Source organism: Myodes glareolus, chromosome 3, assembly GCF_982192425.1.
Source record: "Myodes glareolus chromosome 3, mMyoGla1.1, whole genome shotgun sequence".
Classification (NCBI taxonomy): Eukaryota; Metazoa; Chordata; class Mammalia; order Rodentia; family Cricetidae; genus Myodes; species Myodes glareolus.
This window is the reverse complement of record NC_142028.1, coordinates 3,257,162-3,280,293: the sequence shown is the minus strand read 5'-3', so window position 1 is coordinate 3,280,293 and position 23,132 is coordinate 3,257,162. Positions and strand designations below refer to the sequence as shown.

At 42.2% G+C, this 23,132-nt stretch overlaps 1 protein-coding gene and 1 pseudogene across 1 annotated transcript in view; both read right to left on the bottom strand.

Moving 5' to 3' along the window:
- Nucleotides 1-6,452: 6,452 nt before the first annotated feature.
- LOC125399442 (prefoldin subunit 4-like) lies at nucleotides 6,453-7,057 on the bottom strand (annotated as a pseudogene).
- Nucleotides 7,058-8,827: 1,770 nt separating this feature from the next.
- The window catches only part of LOC125399366 (regulator of nonsense transcripts 2), an 18,872-nt gene continuing 4,567 nt past the window's right edge, over nucleotides 8,828-23,132 (bottom strand). The window contains 20 exon segments of the mRNA XM_087903907.1: nucleotides 8,828-9,044; nucleotides 9,046-9,172; nucleotides 9,175-9,384; nucleotides 9,387-9,530; nucleotides 9,533-9,560; nucleotides 9,563-9,631; nucleotides 9,634-9,885; nucleotides 9,887-10,343; nucleotides 10,345-10,541; nucleotides 10,543-10,863; nucleotides 10,866-11,065; nucleotides 11,068-11,619; nucleotides 11,622-11,719; nucleotides 11,721-11,747; nucleotides 11,749-12,025; nucleotides 12,028-12,069; nucleotides 12,072-12,258; nucleotides 12,261-12,451; nucleotides 12,715-12,751; nucleotides 17,115-17,146. Coding sequence (XP_087760033.1) covers nucleotides 8,957-9,044; nucleotides 9,046-9,172; nucleotides 9,175-9,384; nucleotides 9,387-9,530; nucleotides 9,533-9,560; nucleotides 9,563-9,631; nucleotides 9,634-9,885; nucleotides 9,887-10,343; nucleotides 10,345-10,541; nucleotides 10,543-10,863; nucleotides 10,866-11,065; nucleotides 11,068-11,619; nucleotides 11,622-11,719; nucleotides 11,721-11,747; nucleotides 11,749-12,025; nucleotides 12,028-12,069; nucleotides 12,072-12,258; nucleotides 12,261-12,451; nucleotides 12,715-12,751; nucleotides 17,115-17,146 — 3,536 coding nt within the window. The 3' untranslated portion in view covers nucleotides 8,828-8,956.

Genomic DNA, 23,132 nt, shown 5'->3' with positions numbered 1-23,132 from the left:
GTGCAGAGAGGGAGAGAGGAAGGGAGAAGGGAGAAAGAGGAAGCTGGTGAAGCAGCCAACAGGCCAAAGGTCCAAAAAGGGAGGGTAACCAAAATGTCTGAATTGCATAGGGAAGAGCCTCTGAGGGAAGGGCAGTCCAGCTTCTGGGCTGGAGAGTTCAGTGTTGAGGGCACAAACCAGATCCGGCTTGGTATATTAAATTCGCACTTCAGCCTTTGACCCAGGATTGAAACTTAACAGGTACAACTTGATTTATTCATTGCCTGCTTCTGGACTCAGTTGTAAAACTGAACTGAGTTATTTATTAGGAATATAGTTACTAATCTAAGTAATATTACCCACCCCTACTCCCCAAAAAAGGACACAGGATAGAGGAGAAGTTAGGGCAAATGCCCCCCGCTTTCCCAATCCCAACTGGTCGGCTTCACATCCCGTCCAGACATACCAATTAAGAAAACAATTTATGGCTTCTCTTCTGTCCGTCTCTTGGCATGTGTACACGTGTCTTTGTCTCTCCCTATGTTTCTCTCTCTGTTTCTCTGTCTCCCTCTTCTTTAAATAATACTATGTCCTGTGAGCCTTTTATCTGCCGTAACCACCCGCCTGACTCGTCCGGTCACATGGCGCTGCCACCCTGGAGATCTTGCAGGGACCCACAGCCATCCTTGTCGGACTAGCGGCTGCTCTGCGAGCCTGCCAGGGAACACACCTGCCTTATCTTTTTAAAGAACAAAATTGGTGCCGCAGACTTGAGAGATTCACCCGCCAAGGGCCAGGGTCCCAGCTTCACCTTTCGTCTGGGACTCTGAGCACCAACTTCCGGGACTGAATCGGGACCGAGGACTTCTCAACACTGACCCACGTGTTCCAACTGCCTGGATTCATTCCTACAAACAACACCAGCTTCTAATTGTACAAGGGACACCAGACATTTCCATGCCACAGACACCTGTTGGGAGCAGAGACCAACCACAACTATGTCAGGATGTGACCACCACCCAGCCTTTTCTCGGATGTCCCCCATCCCCCAAAGACAACGCCCACAAATCAGCCAGAAGCAGTCTTGAGAATTCGCCGCCCCAATTCCTTCAAACTGTAATGTCTAACCTTCTACTTTTTATTATAACAAGGATCCGAGAATGTTATTCCTTTGCGGTGCCTTTAAGGACTAACCACACCCACTCCCAGCCACTTCTGACCTCCCTCACTGCCATCTTAACTCTCTCTCTTCTGTTTTCCATCTCTTGGCGTGTGCACACGTGTTTTCCTCTCTCTGTTCTCTTTTCTATTTCTGCCTTTCTTTCTCTCCTTTTTCTCTAAGTAATAAATGTTTATCCTTATTCTAAAAAAAAAAAAAAAAAAAAAAAAAAAAAAAAAAAAAAAAAAAAAAAAAAAAAAAAAAAGAAAACAATTTATGGTGAACGAAGGGTCTAGAAATAAGAATGAAAATATAGGAATAGAAATATAGACACCAAAGATTAGAATATGGGAGCTTAGGATATAGGAAGAAAGACATATAAAGCTGTAAACTCAGGCAGACTACCAACAGCTTTTCAAAGATCAATCATTCACAGCGAACTAATTTCTCAGATACTTAAGCAGCTTCTATAAGCTTAAGTATTTTATTTTACAACTAGCTGTTTTATTTACAAGGCCGGAGCTCCTCTCTGCAAACTGAGAGTAGTTTCCTGGCCATCCTTGATCAACGTTAACCTTTAGGACACAGAGACCTCTGAGTTAGGCACTGTCCCTGCTACGGGAAACCTGCAGCAGCCAAGGGAAACCACAGGGCTCCAGCAAACACTGTCTGGAAATACCAAGGAACTGAAAAAGCGAAGACTGTAAAGTAAGGCGATCTGTATCTGAGTTTTACTCCCGATTGTAAAAATTCCTTTATTCAGACCTGATGCTTGGTGCTCCTTACTGTAAGAAGGACCGGTTTGGGCCACAGTGTCAGACAGAAGCCCGAACTCTGTTTGTGGTCTCAGCTGATAAGCTTCTGGGTCCTGCGGTCTTTTTCCTTTATATTTTAAATTTTGCTTCTGGTTTTCCTGGAATCTGGTTTCTGGAATAAAGTTTGCTTCTGGTTTAGACTTGGGTGGTCTGTCCCCATCTTTGTACGACCTCTCCCCCCACCCCCCCCCACCCCCGCCCGCCCGACAGTGAAAAGCAGAGATTTATCAATGTGGCTACGTTGGCAATGAAGAAAAAAATTAAAAATGCCAAACTAGTGCCATAGAGTTTTTGCCATGGAAGTAATATGTCTTCCCAGTGAGAAATTGTCCCCCACACGTAGAGATTAATAAGGAAAAGTCTCTTTAATAATAGCCCTTGATTGGTTCTGGCTAATGCACAAAAAGGAACCAGTCTTAAATAGAAAATGTTGCCAGCTTATGTGTCCCACAGACACTGTCATCCTTAAATCTCTTTCAGGACCTGGACCCAGGTCACACTTTGAACAATTTAAACAAAGACAGGACGCTGCAAGTCTGCTTACTTGGGCAGAAGGGAGATTTACACAGCAAAGATGCTGCCAGGATCACTTCTTAGGTACCCCAGTATTATTCTTTCATATAGTTGTCACCCAGGTTCATCTTGCCTACCTGATAAAATTATGCTTTTCTTGGTAAAAGCACAGGAAACTTAGTGTCAGGCTTAATCATGGCTGTGACACCACCGCTCTCCAGGCCTAGCAGAGGTGTGTTCTTTAATAAGGGAAGGAGCCGAATGGCCAGTTGTAAATCAAGGTTGTCCTTTTTGTTATGGAAATAATGGGTAATAACCTCAGGCCACGAGGAACTGAGTCAGGCTTATTATTGAGCGGTAGCTAAATTAACTGTATGCAGGCACCTTATGGCAATTCACCCCTATTTCTGCATATATGGTTTGTTAAGTTTTTCTACGAAGTCCCCCCCAAACCAATAAGGAGACTGAGTCCCATATGTAAAAGCAAAGAGCTTTTAATTCATTCAAGTTTGCAAACTCGGTCTCTCCGCATGCCCAACGTATTGAAATAAACGGAGAGCCCGGGCTCAGTTAGAGTTGGGTTTTTAAAGTAGTAAAGGTGGGGGTGAGGGTTTTTTGAGGTTTAGGATCCCTGATTGGCTGACATTTGTCTGGGGTGTCCTGAGGAGTGTGTGCTGGCAGTTGGAATACTAGGCATTTTATTTGGATGGTCTACTTTTGGGTGGTGCTCAGGTAATCTCAGCTTGTGTTCTTCCTGCAACCAGGCAGCACTCCAGGGCAAATTAATGAGACTCAGGCCCCCACCAAATCCGCGGAGGGCTGAGTTCCACTCTGGCAGGTGACAATGGCTGGGGGTAAGAACTTCCTTCTGGTGATCTGTTCACATTTAGTTTATCATGGCTGGCTCCTACAGAACCAGTCCGGCCTGGAACTCGCGCTGTAGACCAGGCTGGCCTCGAACTCACAGAGATCCTCCTGCCTCTGCCTCCGGAGTGCTGGGACTAAAGGTGGGCACCACCGCCTGGCCCGATTGTTGTCTTGAGAATGTGTACCCCCGTCTATCATCTTTTAGCTTTGTGAGGACCGAACGGCCGAGCTTGGTATTTAGCCAAGCTAGCAAAATACTGGGCATTGTTTTTGGTTTAAAAGTTGGGAAACACATGTTTATTTTTGCCTGAGGTTGACGATGGGGGGGCATATTTATTACTGAAGTATAAATAAAGCCGGCTTGAGCTATTTGGGGCTGTCACGTTAAATTCCATCTGGTGGTCAGACTTTTTTTTTTTTTTTTTTTTTCCAACCAATTCTCCTTCCCTGTCTCGGGATCTGAACATGGCTGGGACAGCTCTCCAGAATTTTTCTTCAAACATCATTAGAACTTAGAGTTACTGAGGACGTTTCTGTTAAAGTCTATTGTCCAGGATTGCATGCTCATTAGGCCCTATTCCCACTCGAAAGGAGCACGCTTCTGCCTGGCAGTGCAGAGATGGCCTGGCTAACAGCTGCTGTTGAGCTGATAAGCCCTGTGCCTCTTATCAGGAAGAGCAGAATTCTGCCTGGCAGACAATGGTCCAGGTTAACAGCTGGCCCAAGGTGCGGTTCTGGCCTGCACTGTTTCAAGATAACTGTGACTGAAAGACTCCCATGGGCGTCTTCCTTCAGGAGAGACCCCATGCCCAAAGATCAGTCAAAAACACGCAGCCGGATGCAAATAGCAAGAGGTTTATTGGAGATACACGGGTATACCCGGGGCGACCAAGTCTCTCGGAGGACTTGCGCGCCACCGGTTGGGGGTGAGAGGTTTTTATAGGAGAGCAAAAAGCAAGGTTTACAGAAGCGAGATGCAGGGTGATAAATTTTTAACCTGGATAACAATGAGGGGAATACTCAACGGTTTATTGTTCCTCTTATCCTGCCTCCCCCTCTCCTGGCTGGCGACCAGATGTCTGATTGTACGGCCCCTGACTCGTGAGAGCCCCGTTTTATACGTGACTCAGGCCTCGCAATCCTTTCTTTCTTTGTTTCTATGGCCAGTTCATAAATTCCCTGTCTTGCAGCCTGATAAGGCTGTCCTTGCTCTAACCTCAGGTATCTTTGTTCAGCGGAGGCCTTTAATTAAGCCTGTTATTTGCTCAGCACTCCGGAGGTCTTGGGCTCCAGAGGTCCTTACTTAAGCTTGCTATCTGAAAACCTTTGCAGAACGGCATAACTGTGGTTAAGACGAGTTGGGGTCCTTCAATGACAATTGCCCATTTGTCCAAATGACCCAAATCTGCAGGTTTTGTCTCTAAAATATTGTGAGGATGTGACAACCAGCCCTAACCTGATGGCTCTGTGTTTTTGCCTGCCCAGAAATGAACTGCTCTAGCCCAGTCATTAGAATGTCAGACTTAAAAAATTTACACAGGTCCCTGTGATGACTAAAGAAACCTAGTATGGAGCCAAGCGTGCCTAAGGGCTGTACTTTTTGCTCTGGAATGTGTGGGAGATCCTAATGGCCTACAGGTGAAGTAAGAAGAGGATAATGGCTGTGAGGTATTGACAGCTGCCTTTGCTTCTGTAGAACTTGCTTTTTACTATGGGAAAAGGATAAAATAGCAGGGAAGTAAGAAACAACTGAGAGAAGTGAAAGTTTTCCTGCCCAGCTGTAGCTGTAATACACACCTTTCTGATTTCTGCCTTAAAACCCCATCTTAATCCCTCTTCTGCACCTGCATGCTGTTTGGCTCTAAGGTAAATCCTTCTGCAGTAAGAATAAATTCATTTAATCTAAATTTGAATTGAGCCTAAGTCTTTGGTTCCCAGTGGATTCGAACACCACAACAACATGTTTGGTTGCTGAAAGTGTAATTTGGGGGCAGGAACCCATACACAATTTACAGGTAAATGCATATATAAGACTACAAAGTGATAGTACAAACCTGAAAAGGGTCTGGAAGATTTCTGCTCCAGTCAAGCCTCCTTGAGCAATTATTAGGAGTTCAATAAAGCCTTTCTCCCATTATCTGGGTGCTTAGAGCGACTTTGTCTTTCAAAAAAAGATTTATTTGTTTATTATGTATACAGTATTCTGTCTGCACATATGTCTGCATGCCAGAAAAGGGCACCAGATCTTATTACAGATGGTTGTGAGCATCGTGTGGTTGCTGGGAGTTGAACTCAGGACCTCTGGAAGAGCAGCCAGTGCTCTTAACTGCTGAGCCATCTCTCCAGCCCCTACTATTTTTTGTTTGTTTTGTTTTTCGAGACAGGGTTTCTCTGTAGTTTTGAAGCCTGTCTTGGAACTAGCTCTTGTAGACCTCGAACTCACAGAGATCTGCCTGCCTTTGCCTCTGGATTGCTGGTGTTAAAGGCTTGCACCACCACCACCTGGCCTGGAGCAACTTCTAGATGGGTTAAATGCATCTGTTATTTCAGAAACAGATGATTGTTAGGTCTCAGACCCAGGGCAAATGGTGCACTAAGGTGTCTGTTTAATACATCAAATCAGACCACCAGATTCTCCCAGTATCCCTCATCCCCTACCTGTTACAAGGTATGGCTGACATACCCTGCCCACTCCTCCGAACTTCTCCAGCCCAGGGACTGGGCTGTCCTTTCCCCCAGCTGCCCTTCTCTGTACAATATAGACATTTTTGCTACCTGTCCTTTCTTGTCTACCCTTTACTCTCTGGTTCTCCCCTCTGCCTTCTCACCACGTGGCCTGGCTCAGGGTCACGTTCACTCCGAACTCTCCTGGAAGTTCCGGCCTCTGGCTTCGCTCTCCCTTTTATCTACAAAGCTCTCCCCACTCTACCACACCAGGGAACCTCATGTCCTTCCTTTTTTGTTTCTTTTTTTTTTTCATCCAGTAATGAAATGCAGTGACTTCTAGTTGGCTTTTAGGGAATTCAAGTGGGCTACTTTATCTCGCTAAAGTATTTTTTTTTCTTTTTTGGACAGTCTTCAAGTTTATTAAACAAGGGAAAAAAAGTATTATGAGATCTTTAGCTTTCATCTGCCTGAAGATTTATGTTGCTGCCAAATTTTGCAAATAACTACACTTTCAAGTCGACTAATACCTGCTGATGGACATCACTCGGGATTCTAAGGCGTCAGTCTCTTCTTGAAAAGTTTTCTTTGCTTCTTTCAACATTTCTTGGGTTTCTTCTTGAGAGTGGCTAACGAAAACGTCTGCAGTCTGGTATGGTGTCATTAGGCCGTCCTCATCTGTCAGCAAGATGTCGTCGCAAGCATCTCTTAAACACTGGAGGTGTTTCTTCTTTACTTCTATGTCCTCCTTTAGCTCTGTGATACAACTCATAGTTTGAGCAAATTATTTATTTATTTTTTAAAATCTATTTATTTATTATGTATACAGTATTCTCGGTATTCTGTCTGCATGCATGCGTGCAGGCCAGAAGAGGGCACCAGATCTCATTACAGATGGTTGTGAGCCACCATGTGGTTGCTGGGAACTGAACTCAGGACCTTTGGAAGGGCAGGCAGTGTTTTTAACCACTGAGCCCATTTTCGTTTATTTTTTTTTTTGTTGATCTTTGGAAGTAATATCGACATCTTCTGCAGCTGCCTTCCTCATGGTGGCAGCCATCTTGTTAAAGTATTCATAAGAAAAACTTTAAGTGGTAAATTATCCTGGGTAAACCAGTTACTGGTCACACAGACCAGCCATAGATTTCTATACACTGCGTCCCTGAATTCAAGGTCATGAGAACAACCGGATCAATTAACTGCTATCTTTCTGCTTCTGTAAACAACACTTGCTTCCTGCAGGTGGCCACAGTTGGCTTTCTGTGTGTGTCACACAATCGTGGTTTAGCTAATCTGCAGTGGCTTCAGCAGCATCAGCAGCAGGTACAGCAGCAGCAGCTAAGTTATGCCAGGTGCAGTGCATTTCCACTGTCTTGTTGCAATACGAGTTGTAGAGCAACATGCACCCACTTTAAAGATCTTGGCCACCCCGATCATTCTGTCTTGTTTGTTCTCTGTCACTCAGTCACTCTGTTTGTCTCATTCCCCCACTCCCAAGATAGCCTTTCACACCCCCCCCCCCCATAAACCTCTTGCATTAGGTCTGTTGCATGGCACCCTTTTTCACAGACTTATCCAAACCCTAGCAGGGCTGCATCCTGTATGGGACAGTAGGTGGAGAATATATATAATCCATATAATTTAACTTATTTGGGCCTCCCTTTGGGTATAAAATAATAGTACAGATAGTGTAAATGTTAAGTCTTAAGCCCTGGGTCAAATGGCCGAGGTGTCTATTTAACTATCAAAGAGGATCTGGTCACCAGGTACTCCCAGCATCCCTTGGTCCCTAATTGTTATAGCGTATGTCTGGTATACCCTGTCCTCTACTGGGTTGCCTGAAAGCAGATATTCGAAAGACACACTGTGTCTCCCAACCTATCAGACTACTAAACAGTGGGTACAAAAGACATGGTAATGTCCCTAGGAATCTCATGTCGGAGAAGGAAAAGTTTCCAGCCAGAGATTTCACACAGTTCTAATAATTTGCCAGACCATTTTACAGGACAAGACAAAAGTCCAGATAATGATGGTCAAATGATAACCCTCTTTGACCAGGGCTGCTCAGATGTCCATACTGCTAAGCTTTGTTCTCACTTTAGGACCCGGAAGAAGGACTCTGAGGTAGTTCACTACATCTCTTTGTTCTTCCTAACGTAGCCACACCAAATAAATCTCCTTTCTCTGCTTTCTAGTTTAATTTGGCTCCTTTAGTTGGCTTATTGAGGATGGGTACCTGGACCTGACTTGGGAAACAAGTTGTGACCCCCCCAAGTTAGATGCCAATGGAGACGTAGGTTTGGTAGAGAAATTGAGACAGGGGTTAAGAGGCATGCACAATAAAGCATTCATGATGAAGTGCCAGAGTCCAGCTCCAGAGAAGGGCAGGGCCTGAACCAGGAGAATGGAAGAGGGGGTGAAATCGGAGAGAGGACACTTTTTAGTTGTACGAGAGATGGACAAAAGGAAGCACATCTAGGTATGGTGCCCTACTCTGACAGCCTGCATCTCTCACAGGCTTTATACACAAAATCATTTCCTCATAGATCTTAATCATTGATTACAAAACCTCTTCATGGTACTTTACTTTTTCTAAAGTCTTCCTTGATTCGACAAACATATTAAAGTAAAAGAAAGAAAATGAGCAAAAAGCAAATTTCTTTTTTTGCTTTTTTAAAAAATTGTTTTATTGAGCTATACATTTTTTTCTACTCCCCTCCCTTCTTCCCCTCTGCCCTTCTACCCTCTCCTGTGACTCCCATGCTCCTGATTTACTCAAGAGATCTTGACTTTTTCTCCTTCCTAGGAAGATACATGTATGTCTCTCATAGGGTCCTCTTTGTTGGCTAGGTTCTCTGGGGTTGTGGACTGTAGGCTGGTTTTTCTTTGCTTTATGTCTAAAAGTCACTTATGAGTAATTACATATTATATTTGTCTTTATGGGTCTGGGTTACCTCACTCAATATGTTTTTTTTTTTCTAGATTTATCCATTTGCCTCCCTCCAGTCCTAAAGACTAGGTCTGTGTTAGGTGCTCCCTTTGGATGTTGGCTGCTGCTCACGATTGGTGTTTGCTGGAGCTGGGCGCTGTGTAAGAGACTGCAACACTTCTTGATAACCTTCTAGCTCTTGTTGCTCATTGATCTCTAATGTGAGCTTTTTCATTCTCATCCTTGTTCTGCTTGCTGCTGGTTCCCACGATTTGCAGCAAGTTGGGATGACAAGGACACATTAAGAATCTGAAACGGCGGCTTGTTGCCTTTTCTTGTTCACATGACAAACGGCATAGTGTCTGTAGACTCAGTCTCTCCTTCCTCCCCACCAAGTGGGGGCCCTCTCCTCAGCTGGCTTTTGAGATGCAAAGGAATAGCGACACCAAGGTGGTGACTTTAACAGATTCGCCACTTCTCTGCTGAAGGTTTTCTATAATCGTTGTCCAGAGACTGAAGGAACCCTCATCTTCTACATGAGGAACAATCAGTCCACTCCCTTTAACCATCCCCTCAGCACTCTCTTCAGCAGTCTCATTCTCCTGTTGGAATCTGTGAGGTCATTTGTATTTCCTCTTCCTCCTCTTCTTCTTCTTCTTCCTCCTCCTCCTCCTCTTCCTTCTCCTCTCTTCCTCCTCGGAACCCTCTTCTTCTGGCTCATTCACTTCGCTTTCATTTCCAGACTGTTCTTCAGTTTCAGCTCCTCCTCCTTCTTCTTCATCATCCTCTTCAAGATTTTCCCCTTCTCTCTTAGAATCTTTGGACTCCTTCTCATTTTCTAGGCCTGGTTTTATTAAGAATTCTCCTTCCAAGTCTTGTACCTGCCTGATGGATTCTTCCAGAGAATTACAGAGTTTGATCTTTGGCCTTAGTAGTTCTAGTGTATCACTGATCACTGATCATGTAATTGATATCAATAGGAGATGGATGGTCTTTTGTCGAAACCTCCAAACTTTTCTTCCACCAAACATAATGCTGAAAGCATACAAGGAGGCAGTCAAGTTTTTGTTTACTGGGGCCTCTGTCAAAGTACTGGTCACAGGTATCCAAAACGATGCGTACTAGTCTAATTCTGAACAGATGCTCAGGAGGGTCCAGTGAACTTGGAGAACCATCAGGGTTGACACCAAATGAAGTAAAAGAATAAAGAGTTCTGAAAATAACAGCTGATTCCACCATTCTGTAATTATAAAGTTCTCCTAAGAACTTGGCACTACTGACACGCCTCTGGCTAAAGTTAGGTTGATTAACCCCCACCCCCAGTCGAATATCTTAAAGTACTCCATCTACAACATGGATTCCCACATCCTCCTGGTAGGGTACTAGTCCTACTACGAGGTTGGCCACACAGTGAATGCCAGATGTTTATCATACAACAAATAACATAGTCTCTTACTTCTTGGTCTTGTCAGGGCAACTTTCGCATCTGTCTCAAAACCTTCTCAGTAGTGACCTTAGAGAGATCCGTATACAAAAGTTTTCTGGCACACTCCTGAAGTGGAGGATGTTTCTTTCTCACTGTCTTTCCAGCTGGAGGTGGGTTGCAATAGTAATAATGCATTCTCTACTATTGTAACATACCACACATCAAGATGCATTGCTTGTTTCTTTCTCATCATTTGTTTCAAAAGCACACTGGTCCTCAGGTGTGATTCTGGAGATCTGAAAAGAAATCGTCCACAGGTCTCCAGTAGAGTACATGCCATTTCAATATGATGATGAGAAAAGTCTGACAGAAGCATCTTTAAACAATGCAGTGTATCATTTTTGGTGAACATATTAAACTTGGTTAGTTCTCCAATAAAACCAACTGTTTAGTTCTTTGTTTCAATGTTGCTCTGGTCCTTTTTTCGTACATGAAATCTGAAATCCCCCCCCCCAGCATGGAACAAAGATCCTCTGCTACATCAGACATGCAGGGATGCAATGTAGCAACCGATCTTGCATAACGTGGTTGCAAATCCAACCTTTGTCTAGAAACTATGAAGAGTGCTCGTACCAACTTTTTCCCGTTTGCCTTTGTGTTCATGTTCATGCAAAAATTCATGGCTGCCTTGTCAATTAGATCTCAGTTGACATAGGCAGCTGCTGGAGGAAGGCATCTTCTGTGAGTCTGAGGTGAGATCCAGAGCTGGCTTCTTCATCTTCTAGTTCTTGTTCATCAAGAAGTTTCTTTGTAAGGTCTTCAGCTTCATCTCCATCTTCTAACTCCAGCATATCATCATTAATTTCTAGATTCTCCAACTCAAGTTCCAAGTCATCAGGACCTGATGTCTCCTTATTATCCTTTGGTTCTTTTGCCTCTTTGGAATCAGCATCTTTGTTCTGACTTTTCTCATTCTCTTTAAACAAGACAGCTGGAACAAATGCTTTCAAATCAGTGAGATTTTCATAAAAATTTCAAGTGTCTTCATCTTCCTATATATCACCTTCTACGTCATATTCTCCAGGTTTATGAAGTGTAAATATATCGATTCCAGGTCCGTGTTCTTCAGGTGTCGTTTTGTCCTGAGGAAGATCTGGCATATTTTCATCCAAGAGGTCTGCTAAGGACTGAGAATCTGCCAGCAGCTTCTGGTAAGACATTGCAAATTCCTCATACTGTTTGTGCCCATCCTCACTTAGCGCACCTTAGAATGCAGAATGCGCCTGTTTTGCCTCTCAGTATTCTGAAGCTCCCTGTGTTCCCTTTTCAGGTGTTTGGTCAAAGACATAAAGTGCTCCTTTAAGATCCTGGAAAGGCTGTTGCTTCTCTGGACTCAGGAGGAAAGTTCAAATTAAACTTCTTTGCAGCACTCTTGACTTTCCTTGTTATGAGTCCAACAGTATCATCTTCACAATGGCGACAGAAGCTAATCACCACAGAAACATGAGTGTTGGATTCTCGATCAGCACTAATAATACTTTTTAGCTCTTCATAGATCAAGGAAAGACCTTCCTTGTCAGTGAAAATCCCCACTATTATCAGTTCTGCAATGAAACACAAGTCAGTTCTTAGCTTGGTAATGTTAGGCATTTTCTCCTCTTTCCTTGCTTCAGATGCTTTTTCCACACCGGAAGAAGTGAGGGCAGGCAGTCAGCCACTGCTGGTGAAATAGAGAGCAGAGGTGCACTGCACTGTTCACACCAGAGACTTTTAAATTTGCTTCCACAATGGACGCTACGGCTTCTGCAATATATTTGCTTAAATTCAGGCCATTAGAATCATGAGACAAGGAGTCTCTCTGTTGTTCCGTAATTGTTTTTAGTTTTTTTTGTTTTTTTTTTTTTTGTCTAAAGTAGTACTTTTCTTTACTCTCGAATCTAAGCGGCTGAAGAACTTTTCCTCTGGTCGGTTGTCTGGAGCATTTTGGGTTTTGCTGCGGAGTTCCTTTTGTGACTGAGGCCGCTCCCAAGCTTCCTGATGAAGCTGAAGGGATTCTTCTTTCTCTTTCAGCTGAGCAGCTGCTGTTTCTTGCTGCTGGCAAACAGCCAATTTCACGAGAACTAAAATCTAACATGATAAAATCAGTTCTTTTAACCCAATGTCTTTTTTCTTAAAATCAGTGCCATAAACCTTGCGGTTACAGACATGCTAGACAGGATTTCTCTAAGTTTGACTAAGTTAATAGATCAGAAGTCATTTCCTACCACCTGTTATATCAAGCTTTTCCTGTATTATTTTATTAATCTACTATGATGAGTATCTGATCTTTCTACGGAAACCTAATCCCTCAGTCCCCTGTTTAGTTTTGTCTTTTCTTCTTCCTTTTTCTTTTCTTTTTCCTATTTTTCTTTTATATCTGACATAAGACTGTCAGGTCCGGGTGTCACACAATGATGGGGGACAGATCACCAAAGTCTATTAAACCAAAAGCAAACTTTAGCCCAGAAAAAGAAAAAAAATCACCACGAGGCACACAAAGCTTCTCAGCTATAACTGTGACCACAGCCAGAGACCGGGCTTCTCTAGCTGTGGCTATGGGGCTGGTTTTGGGCCTCGTCTTGTAGTAAAATCAAGCACCAGGTGTGGATCAAAGAGCTTTTACATCCTTGAGGTCAGGCTGAAAGTCACATTACATTTTAGGTTTCACAACTTTTGTTTAGGACATTAGAATGTTAACTTAGAGTGTTTGTGAAGGCCTGTGGCAGTTTTCACTGCCCCTGAAAGAAACAAGGCAGAGTCACATCGGAGGACAGTTAGAAATGAAGGGAATAGGAGCAGAGGGGCCCCTAGAGGCAATAGTTGGAAGATAACCTTTGTCTGCAGTTCCTGCCTAATGGGAAGCTGGGAGGCAGCAGACAATTGTTAAAAGTTTACCTCTGTACACAGTGGCTGCCAGGGTGTCTGTTCTTAAGGCAGAAAGTGTTTGATAAAGGTTAACACTGGCTTCCAGTTTTATTTATCTATTTTTTTTTTCCAAAATGTGTTTGGGCTTGCAACTTTATATTTCTATATTCCTGGACTGAATCTCTTATTTCTATATTTTATTCCTGGACTCTTTAAGACCATCTCCTTCCTTTGACTTTGAAGTGCTGTGTTCTGTTCCTTATTCTTCCTACGATTCCAGAAAAGTCCTGATCTGACAAGTCTGCTCAGGAAGACAGGTGGTAAACGTGTCCTTGTGTCCTCCTCATAAACTCTGTCGCAATATAATCCCTATGACCCTGCAAAAGGCAGAAGAACATCAAGATGCCTAAAATGGCTTATTTGCCCTCAAGAGGGTATCAAGGTTTGTTATTAGTTTTATAATCAAAATCTTTCCCTGTCCATGCTAGTTCCATGTTTCTGAGGCAGAACAAGCAAAAACTGTGTAGCAAATTCCACCAAAGGGTAGTGAAGGGTCAGTCAAGGTCATCCATGAAAGGTAGTCTTTGTCAAAGTGCCTCCAAGACCTTGGTGCTTGGCGTTGGCACTGAAGGTGTACTCTGGTCACCAGTGTCCCAGGTTTGGTCCTGAGGAAGTCATCTCTGTCATCTCCTCAGGGAACAGTCTGGTTCTCCTGAGATGATTCCTTCTGCTCTGGGGTAAGGCCTCCCAGTGATGGATAATAGTTCCCATCTGGATAAAGCAGGACCTCCAGGTTCACGTTACTCGGGGGTAGTTTGAGTCCCAGTTTCAAAGATGTTTATCAGTCATGGAATCTAGGTGACTCCAGAGGAAAGAGAAAGGAAGCCATAGAACCAGAAGGACAAGATGGAGTTAGTCAGGCCAGTAACCTTCATAACCAGTTCCCTGAACTATTCATCCACAAACTGGATAAAACAGGTACAAATTCCTATTTTTAGTGTACCTTGCTGGCATAACAGGCAGAAATGTGCAGTGAGTTCCTCTGTTAGGTCATGCATGAGTCTGTCCTTTTAAGACTAGAATTCATGGTCTGAAGAATCAAGCCATGCTCTCTCCAAGAGCAGAGGCCTCAGGTGGGGAAAGCAGAGATGAAAGAGACACAGCCACACCTGCCTTGAAGCCTACATTGACAGGCAGCTAGAATGACAAGTGAAGATCAGTTTTCTCCTTATCTCTGAAGTCCTTGGCTGAGTTATAGCCAATACCCCAATATCCTTATCTCAAGGCATATTCTTTTTATTTATTTAAATTTTTTTCTCATTTATTTTACATAATGATCACAATTTCCCCTCCCCCTCTACCCTAAATTCTCCCCCCCCACCCCTGCTTCCCACCTAATCCCTTTCCCTTCCCCTTCTCCTCCTTCTCCATCTCCATTCAGAAAGTGTCAGGTCTCCCACTGGCTTGAACACAGCAGGGTACATCAAGTTGAGGTAGGATTGAGCTCCTCCCTTTGCATCACGGCTGGACAAGGTAATCCAGCATGAGGAACAGGTTCCCAAAGGCCAGCTATGCACCAGGGACAGGTTCTGATTTCACCGCTAGGAGCCTTACAAAGAGATCAAGCTACACCATCACACACATGCAGAGAACCTAGGTTAGTCCCATGGAGGCTCCCTAAATGTTGATCCAGAGTCCATGAGCTCCCATGAGCTCAGGTCAGCTGTCTCTGTGATCCACAACCCCCGCCCCCTTGGCTTGTATAATCCCCAGGCATATTCTAGACCACATATTATATTATATATATTAGCAAGTTCCTCCACCATGGAATATTTTATAAAATACCTTTTTTTCATTCCCTGGGATATTTCATTGCAGACATCTTCCTGCTGGCTCATGGCACATAAGATAAAACCAAATGGCTTCCCTTTTCTGAATAAAAGAACTCCCATTTCTCCTCAGCTCCCCTGCCCCCCTCAGTCAATGCCGTCTTGGCTTACCTGCAGTATAATTTTTTAAAAGAAGAAATCTTAAAATTTTGTCTTCAAGATTTTTTTTTTAATTTTAAATTATGAGTGTATGCTTGTGACTGGGCTCTCAGAAGTGTTAGATCCCCAGAACTAAAGTCATAGACAGTAGTGAGTGAGCCGAGCCACCCAACTTGGGTGTTAGGAACCAAACTCAGGGCCCCTGTAAGAATGTTGTATGTGCTGGGTGGTGGTGGCACACACCTTTAATCCTAGCACAGACGCAGGCATGAAAGACCCCCGATTAGGGGAGATTCTCACTTGAGCCTCAGGATGACGTGAACCCCCCCAGTAACTCACGAGAGACCGTCCTTGCTGCAATCATGCAATCACACGAGGCTTAATGACAAGACGACAAGACGACAAGACGGGGACCAGTGCACTAGGGCCGAGACTCATAACCCACGCAGGGGAAGAGTTCGACCTCGAGTGACTGGGAGAAGTAGTTTTTATAGGAAGAAACCACACAGCCCAGTAATCCGAAAAGGGGGGCAGGGAGGATGTCACAGAAAACTCTGAAAATTCCAGTGATGATTACAAGGGGGCAACTCCCTGCCTCTCAAGATCATTCTCAAGGTCGTAATCAGCTAGTTCCTATACCAATGATAATTACTAGGGGGTGATAATTACTAGGGGGAATCTCTCTGTTTCTCAAGATTACTCTCAAGATTACAATCTACCTTTATCTTCAGCTAGTTCCTGAAACCCTGAAATTGGTTAATCCTAGATTTCTGATTCTTCTCTTCCTGCTAGATTTTTGGCTCTGTTTTCCTGCTAGGGGGATCTGGATTTATTCAGGTCTTTCAGGCAGATCTCTGAGTTCGAGACCAGCCTGGTCTACAGATTGAGTTCTGGGACAGCCATGACTACACAGAGAAACCTTCTCTCAAACAATCAAGAAATAAAATACAATAAAGGAATGTTGTGCCATTTTAACTATAGAGTCATTTTCCAGCACTTCTTTAAAATGTTTTCTTATTATATTTTATTTATTTTAGGAGGAGGGGCACATGCAACAGAGTTTGTAGGGAGGGGCTAAAATTCAGATCATCTGCCTTGGCAGCCAATCTTTACCCACTGAGCCATCTCGCTGGCTTGTCCAGCTACTCTTAATTAAATTTTTTAAAATCAATTGTGGTCTGGAAAGTATTTTGCCTACGTGCCATTAACTCATTGTTCCCAACCTGATAAATGATTTGCAAGGGTAGTGGGCAGGTAGCAGAAGAAATTAAGATTATGATTAAGACAAAAATATGGATCAAAATCAGAAATCAAAGTAAGTTTGCAATGTATATGTCACATAAAGATGTTAGCACACGGTATGGTGGCATATGCCTTTTATCCCAGCACTTGGTAGGCAGAGACAGGTGTGCCTCTGATGAGGGAAGATACAAAATAATCCCACACTAGTTCAGAATTATGTATAATAAAAGGGATATTTACTTAGGAGAGACTCACAGATCACTATCCTAGATCACAGTCCTCTGCACAAACAGGGAACAGGAACAGAGTCTAGCAGCCGGAAGCAAGAGCCAGAAGCAAGAGAGCAAGCTTATATGTTGTTTATAAATGTTCTTTAACATTTAAAGGGGGATATGATATAGATATGAATAATTTGCATTGGTATGGATTTTAAGGTCAATTTTGTTATATGTATATGTATTTCTGATCTTGATTAAGGTATTATGATTGTGTAGTTCATTTAAAAATGTAATGTATAATTAGAAAATATAGATTGTTAATGGATAATCATCAATAATAGTCAGGCTTGTAGTCATGTTAGTTAGATTTTCTAGATATATAGAGATATGTTTCAGTTAGATATCCCAACCCGTGGGATACGAACGGGAGTCCCTGATAAACCTAGTGGAGAGGAATGAAAGGAGACAAGAGACACAAGAAATGATGGCAAGACAGGATTTCTGATCAAGCCGTCTAGTTATTATTTCCTCAGAAGCTGTTATATAGCAAATGGGCAAAGCGGGGAAGGGAAAGGTGTCAGGGGGAAGGGAAGGGTGTCAGGAAGCCCAGGTCAGCTGGAATTCAGGCCTGGAGACATCCCCAGCTGATAAGTAAATACTGAAGGTCTGTGATTATTGACTAACAAAGGAAAATGCTAATGAGTTCCGGAGCCTGGTTCCTGCAGGTCTCTGCTAGGAGATAAGACACCAGGTTGATTTCCTAGACCCTGCAGAGGGAATAGAGGTAAATATTTTTTTTTAACTTGTGAGCTTAAGATGGCTATAACCAAAATGCAGATCTCAAAATACAGGTCTTTGCTTCCGGCAGTTAGATAGGTATTCTTCATATCTTTCAAAGACTACAGAATATGGCATTTTAAATGTTTTAATAACTTAAGGCTTTTCATGACAATGAGACACGTCTGCTCGTGACAGCACCAATCTACTTCAAGAGGAAGATGGACATCAAAGAGGCTCCTTATGGAGTTGGTTAGCCATTTGGGCAAGAAACTGCTCTTACCTGGACTGATACATAAATTGGACACAAAGAACCCACAGAGAGAGGACTGCTGAACTTGCCTAAAGGTGAGATGGCCTTTCGGGGTTCCTGATTCATGAAAGAGTCTGCGAGACATTCTACAGGATACAAAAGAAAGTGACTAAACTGTCTTTAAAATTTCTTGCTTCATGGAAAAGTCTGCTGGATACTATGAGCCTGTAGGCTGAAGATGGATGCCCCAATGGTACAAAGGAACTTTGGGTGACTGTACAGGCAGCGAGATGTCTCTGTCATTTCCAGAGTTTGGAAGTTGCTTATTTCTTGTTTACTTAGGTAATATTATATCCTTCTGGAGTCTTTGATGGAGTTAAAAAATGGATAGTTATAGTTTTCCATTGTTATGATAAAAGATAAAATAGATCTAAATATTGTAACTGTAATTCTTGCTTGATAACTGTTTTGTTATATGCAATTTTACTATGTTAAAGTTAAAGCCTTCCTTTTTGTTTAAACAAAAAAGGGGAAATGATGTAGGAGGATCATCTGTCTATGTGTTACTTTCATTGGTTAATAAAGAAACTGCCTTGGCTTTTTGATAGGGCAGGATTTAGATAGATGGAGTAGACAGAACAGAATGCTGGGAGAAAGAGCAGAGTCAGGCAGATGCCATGATTCCCCTTCCCGTGATGAAAGACCCCGATTAGGGGAGACTCTCACTCGAGCCTCGGGATGATGCGAACCCCCCCAGTAACTCACGAGAGACCGTCCTTGCTGCAATCACACGAGGTTTAATGACAAGATGAGACGACGACAAGACGGGGACCAGTGCACTGGGGCCAAAACTCATAACCCACGCAGGGGAAGAGTTTCGACCCCAAGTGACCGGGAGAAGTAGTTTTTATAGGAAGAAACCACACAGCCCAGTAACCCGAAAGGGGGCAGGGAGGGTGTCACAGAAAATTCCGAAAATTCCAGTGATGATTACAAAAGGGGCAACTCCCTGCCTCTCAAGATCATTAATCAGCTAATTCCTATCCCGGTGATAATTACTAGGGGGTGATAATTACTAGGGGGAATCTCTCTGTCTCTCAAGATTACTCTCAAGATTACAATCTACCTTTATCTTCAGCTAGTTCCTGGAACCCTGGAACTGGCTAATCCTAGATTTCTGATTCTTCTCTTTCTGCTAGATTTTTGGCTCTATTTTCCTGTTAGGGGGATCTGGATTTATCCAGGTCTTTCAGTGACAGACGCTGGCTAGACTCATGCCGGTAAACCACAGATTATTAGAAATGGGTTAGTCAAGATGTGAGAGTTAGCCAATAAGAGGCTACAGATAACGGGCCAGACAGTGCTTAAATGAATACAGTTTCCGTGTAATTATTTCAGGTATAAGCTATCCGGGCGGCGGGACGGGGGCCGCTGCACCATATCACAACAGCTTTACAGCTGCATGTATAGGATAGGAGAGCACACCCAAGTAGGCTGATATTTTAAAGGCTATTGGCCAAAGGAGCTCCCACAGCACCTCCCCCTTTTGTTTAAATAAGAGAGTTCCAAACCCAATACAAAACTATGTACCCCAGAAATCAAATATAAAGCTAGAATTACAACTAGCATTAACAATATTAAGCAAGGAACATATCCTAATGTTTTAACATTCTACCCTAAGGAATCTAAGTCTTGTATTGGAAATGGCTTGGCTAGATCATAAAAGGATGGTAACTATAACTATCTAATCTTCAACCCCATCAAAGGCCTGAGAAGGGAGATAATATTACTTGAGTAGACAGGAAGTACAATCAAGCAGCTTCCAAAATGTGCAGTAGATGACAGAGACAACTGGCTGTCTGAGCAATCACCCAAAGTCTCATTTGCAATGTTGAAGCAACCAACTTTGGTTAAGGCCTAGAGTACCTAACAGATCATTTTTAGAGGCAGGAAAATTTTCAAAACTGTCTTACCCTGTCTTGGCAAGGTTTGGCAGTCTTTTTTCTTGTATCTCTTGTCTAGTCCAGACATTGAGCACTTTGTCAGTGGTCAAGGCATGGGCAGTTTCTTGCCTAAAGGCCAGTTGCGACAAGAAGAAAACAAACTTCAAGTGAAGTGTCTTTGGTGCTCAACACTCTCTCAGGAGTAGATCGGTGCTGCAAACAGAATTCTAAGTTATTTAAATGCCATGTTCTACAAATATTTGAAGTGGCTAAAGGTTACCTATCTATACAGAATACAATCTCTATGTATCTAAAGAACCTAATTAGTCTGACTAAAAGTATAACAAACATGAAAGACTATTGACCTATACTATAATACTTAATACCTGTATAACTTAACGATTAAGGCTTCATATAAGAATATTAAACAATCTTTAAACAATTGTGCAGTAATGTCCCCAAAATGTACACAATGTATAACTATCTTAATCAGAGGTAGAAATATATAATGCAATATGATAAATATATCCTGAAATTGTATCAATATACAAAATATCTTAAACAGAGGTAGAAACATGCATGCATGAATACAATCTGACAAAATAACTTTGCATAGGTATGCAAATATTGTAAACAGAAATAGGGACATATTCAATATAACAAATATCATTTGAACTTGTATCAATATACAAAAATCTATACCAATGTAAATTGTCCATAAATAATAGTTCACAAGTATTCACTCTATTACTCACTATCATTGTTATTACTGTAAGTTCACACTAATCTACCTATCATCCCATTTAGTTTTCCTCTTTTTGTTTATTTGTTTGTTTTTTTTTTTTGAGACAGGGTTTTACTGTAGGTTGGGAGCCTGTCCTTGGAACTAGCTCTTGTAGACCAGGCTGGCCTCGAACTCATAGAGATCTGCCTGCCTCTGCCTCTCAAGTGCTGGGGATTAAAGACATGCACCACCACCACTAGGCTCTAGTTTTCCCTCTTGTTTTGAGATCTCTGGGACTGCATAATTTCCATCCCAACCCCCAACCCTATATGAGTAATAATCAACCCCAAAATGGTGTCCCTAACCCTGAGGACAAACTTTGTTGGGAGAGGGGACGTCATCTTTTAGAGTTGTTTCCAGTTGTCATGGGGGTAATGTTTTTCTATGGGATCTTGTAAAAGTTAAATGATAATCAAGTTTTAAGATTGCTGTTTTGTATAATAGCAAATGGTCTCAGAGTAGCTGATAGGCTTTTTTTTTTCAAAGTTCTGGCTAGAATGTTATAAGAAGGTACACTATTTCCACACCTGGTACTCAAAAATCAGTCTCATAGTAGCGCTATCATCATCATGACATCATATCAACCAGGTGGAGCCGTTGTTATGGGGCCCCATCTTCCTCCTGGAAACTTCAAAGATTCCTGCAGGAAAATCTACTGTTCATTGTGGAAAACTTAAGCATTATTTGTATAGACATATATTCAATGAGAGATGCGATCTAGACAAAATGGGCAAAGGAAGAAGTAGAATATTTCCTTAAAATCTATCTCCTTTCTGTTCCATACCAGATGGCTGCTGACATGAGACAGAAACTTTAAATTTTTTAACAACATGGTTAGACTTAGAGAAGGATAGCCATTGTCCAACTCCAAAGCCAGCTCTTATTTTTAGGTAGAGATGTATACATGTCCAGGTAATCAAATTATATCATGCAGATGATACAGCATCATAAGTCAGATTTCTCTTTGCTTGGTAATCCTTTCTGGATAGTTATCTTTTCCTCTTTAGGCATCTAGATGACCAAGGTCTCTCAACTCTTTGAAGATGAATATTTTCCTGCAAAGATAAGAATAGAACCCTGCCCCAACCCTTATGAGGTTTTCTTACCACCTGTATGATTGTCATCTCTGTGGATGAGCTGTCATTTCTCTTTCTCAAGAGGTTTGTCTTTTTCAAACCAAATCTTTACTAATTTTGATGGTATCCATAGCTTTTCTTCTCCTGTGGAAACAACCCTCTCCCAAGGTTCCCATGCTCCCAATTTACTCAGGAGATCTTGTCTCTATCTACTTCCATGTATGTCTCTCTTAGTGTCCTCATTGTTGTCTAGATTCTCTAGGATTGTGATTTGTAGGCTGGTTTTCTTTATGTTTAAAAATCAATTATGAGTGAGTACATATGATAATTATCTTTCTGGGTCTGAATTACCTCACTCAAAATGATGGTTTCTAGCTCCATTCATTTGCCTGCAAAACTCAAGATGTCATTATTTTTTTCTGTTGTGTAGTACTCCATTGTGTAAATGTGCCACATTTTCCTTATCCATTCTTTGGTCGAGGGGCATTTAGGTTGTTTCCAGGTTCTGGCTATGACAAACAATGCTGCTATGAATAGTTGAGCACATGTTCTTGTAGCATGATTGAACATCCTTTGAATATATACCCCAAGGGGGTATTACTGGATCTTGAGGAAGGTTGTTTCCCAATTTTCTGAGAAATTGCCACACTGATATCCAAAGGGGCTACACCAGCTCGCACTCCCACCGGCAATGCAGGAGTGTTCCCTTTTCCCCACAACCTCTCCAGCATAAGTTGTCATCAGTGTTTTTGATCTTGGCCATTTTTACAGGTGTAAGATGGAATCTCAGAGTTGTTTGGATTTGCATTTCTCTGATGACTAAGGATGTTGAGCATTTCTTTAAGTGTCTTTCAACCATTTTAGATTCCTCTGTTGAGAGTTCTCTGTTTAGGTCTGTACTCCATTTTTCATTGGATTATTTATTCTTTTAATGAACAAGTTCTTGAGTTCTTTGTATATTTTAGAGATCAGACCTCTGTCTGATGTGGGACTGGTGAAGATCTTTTCTCATTCTGTAGGCTGTTGTTTTGACTTGTTGACCATGCCTTTACTTTACAGAAGCTTTTCAGTTTCAGGAGGTCCCTTTTATTAATTATTTCTCTCAGTGTCTGTGCTGCTGCGGTTATATTTAGGAAGTGGTCTCCTGTGCCAATGCGTTCAAGTGTACTTCTCACTTTCTCTTTTATAAGGTTCAGTGTGACTGGCTTTATGTTGAATCTTTGATCCATTTGGACTTGACTTTTGGGCATGGTGATAGATATGGGTCTATTTTCATTCTTCTACATGTTGATATCCAGTTATGCCTGCACTACTTGTTAAATATGTTTTCTTTTTTCCATTTGATATTTTTTGCTTGTCAAAAATCAGGTTTTTGAAAGTGTGTGGATTAATATCTGGGTCTTTGATTTGGTTCCATTGGTCCTCCTGTCTGTTTTTATGCCAATACTGGGCTGTTTTCAGTACTGTAGCTCTGTAGTAGAGTTTGAAGTCAGGGATTGTGATGCCTCCAGAAATTCTTTCATTGTGCAGGATTTTTTTGGTTATTCTGGTTTTTTTTTTTTTTTTTTTTTTTTTTGCTTTTCCATTTGAAGTTG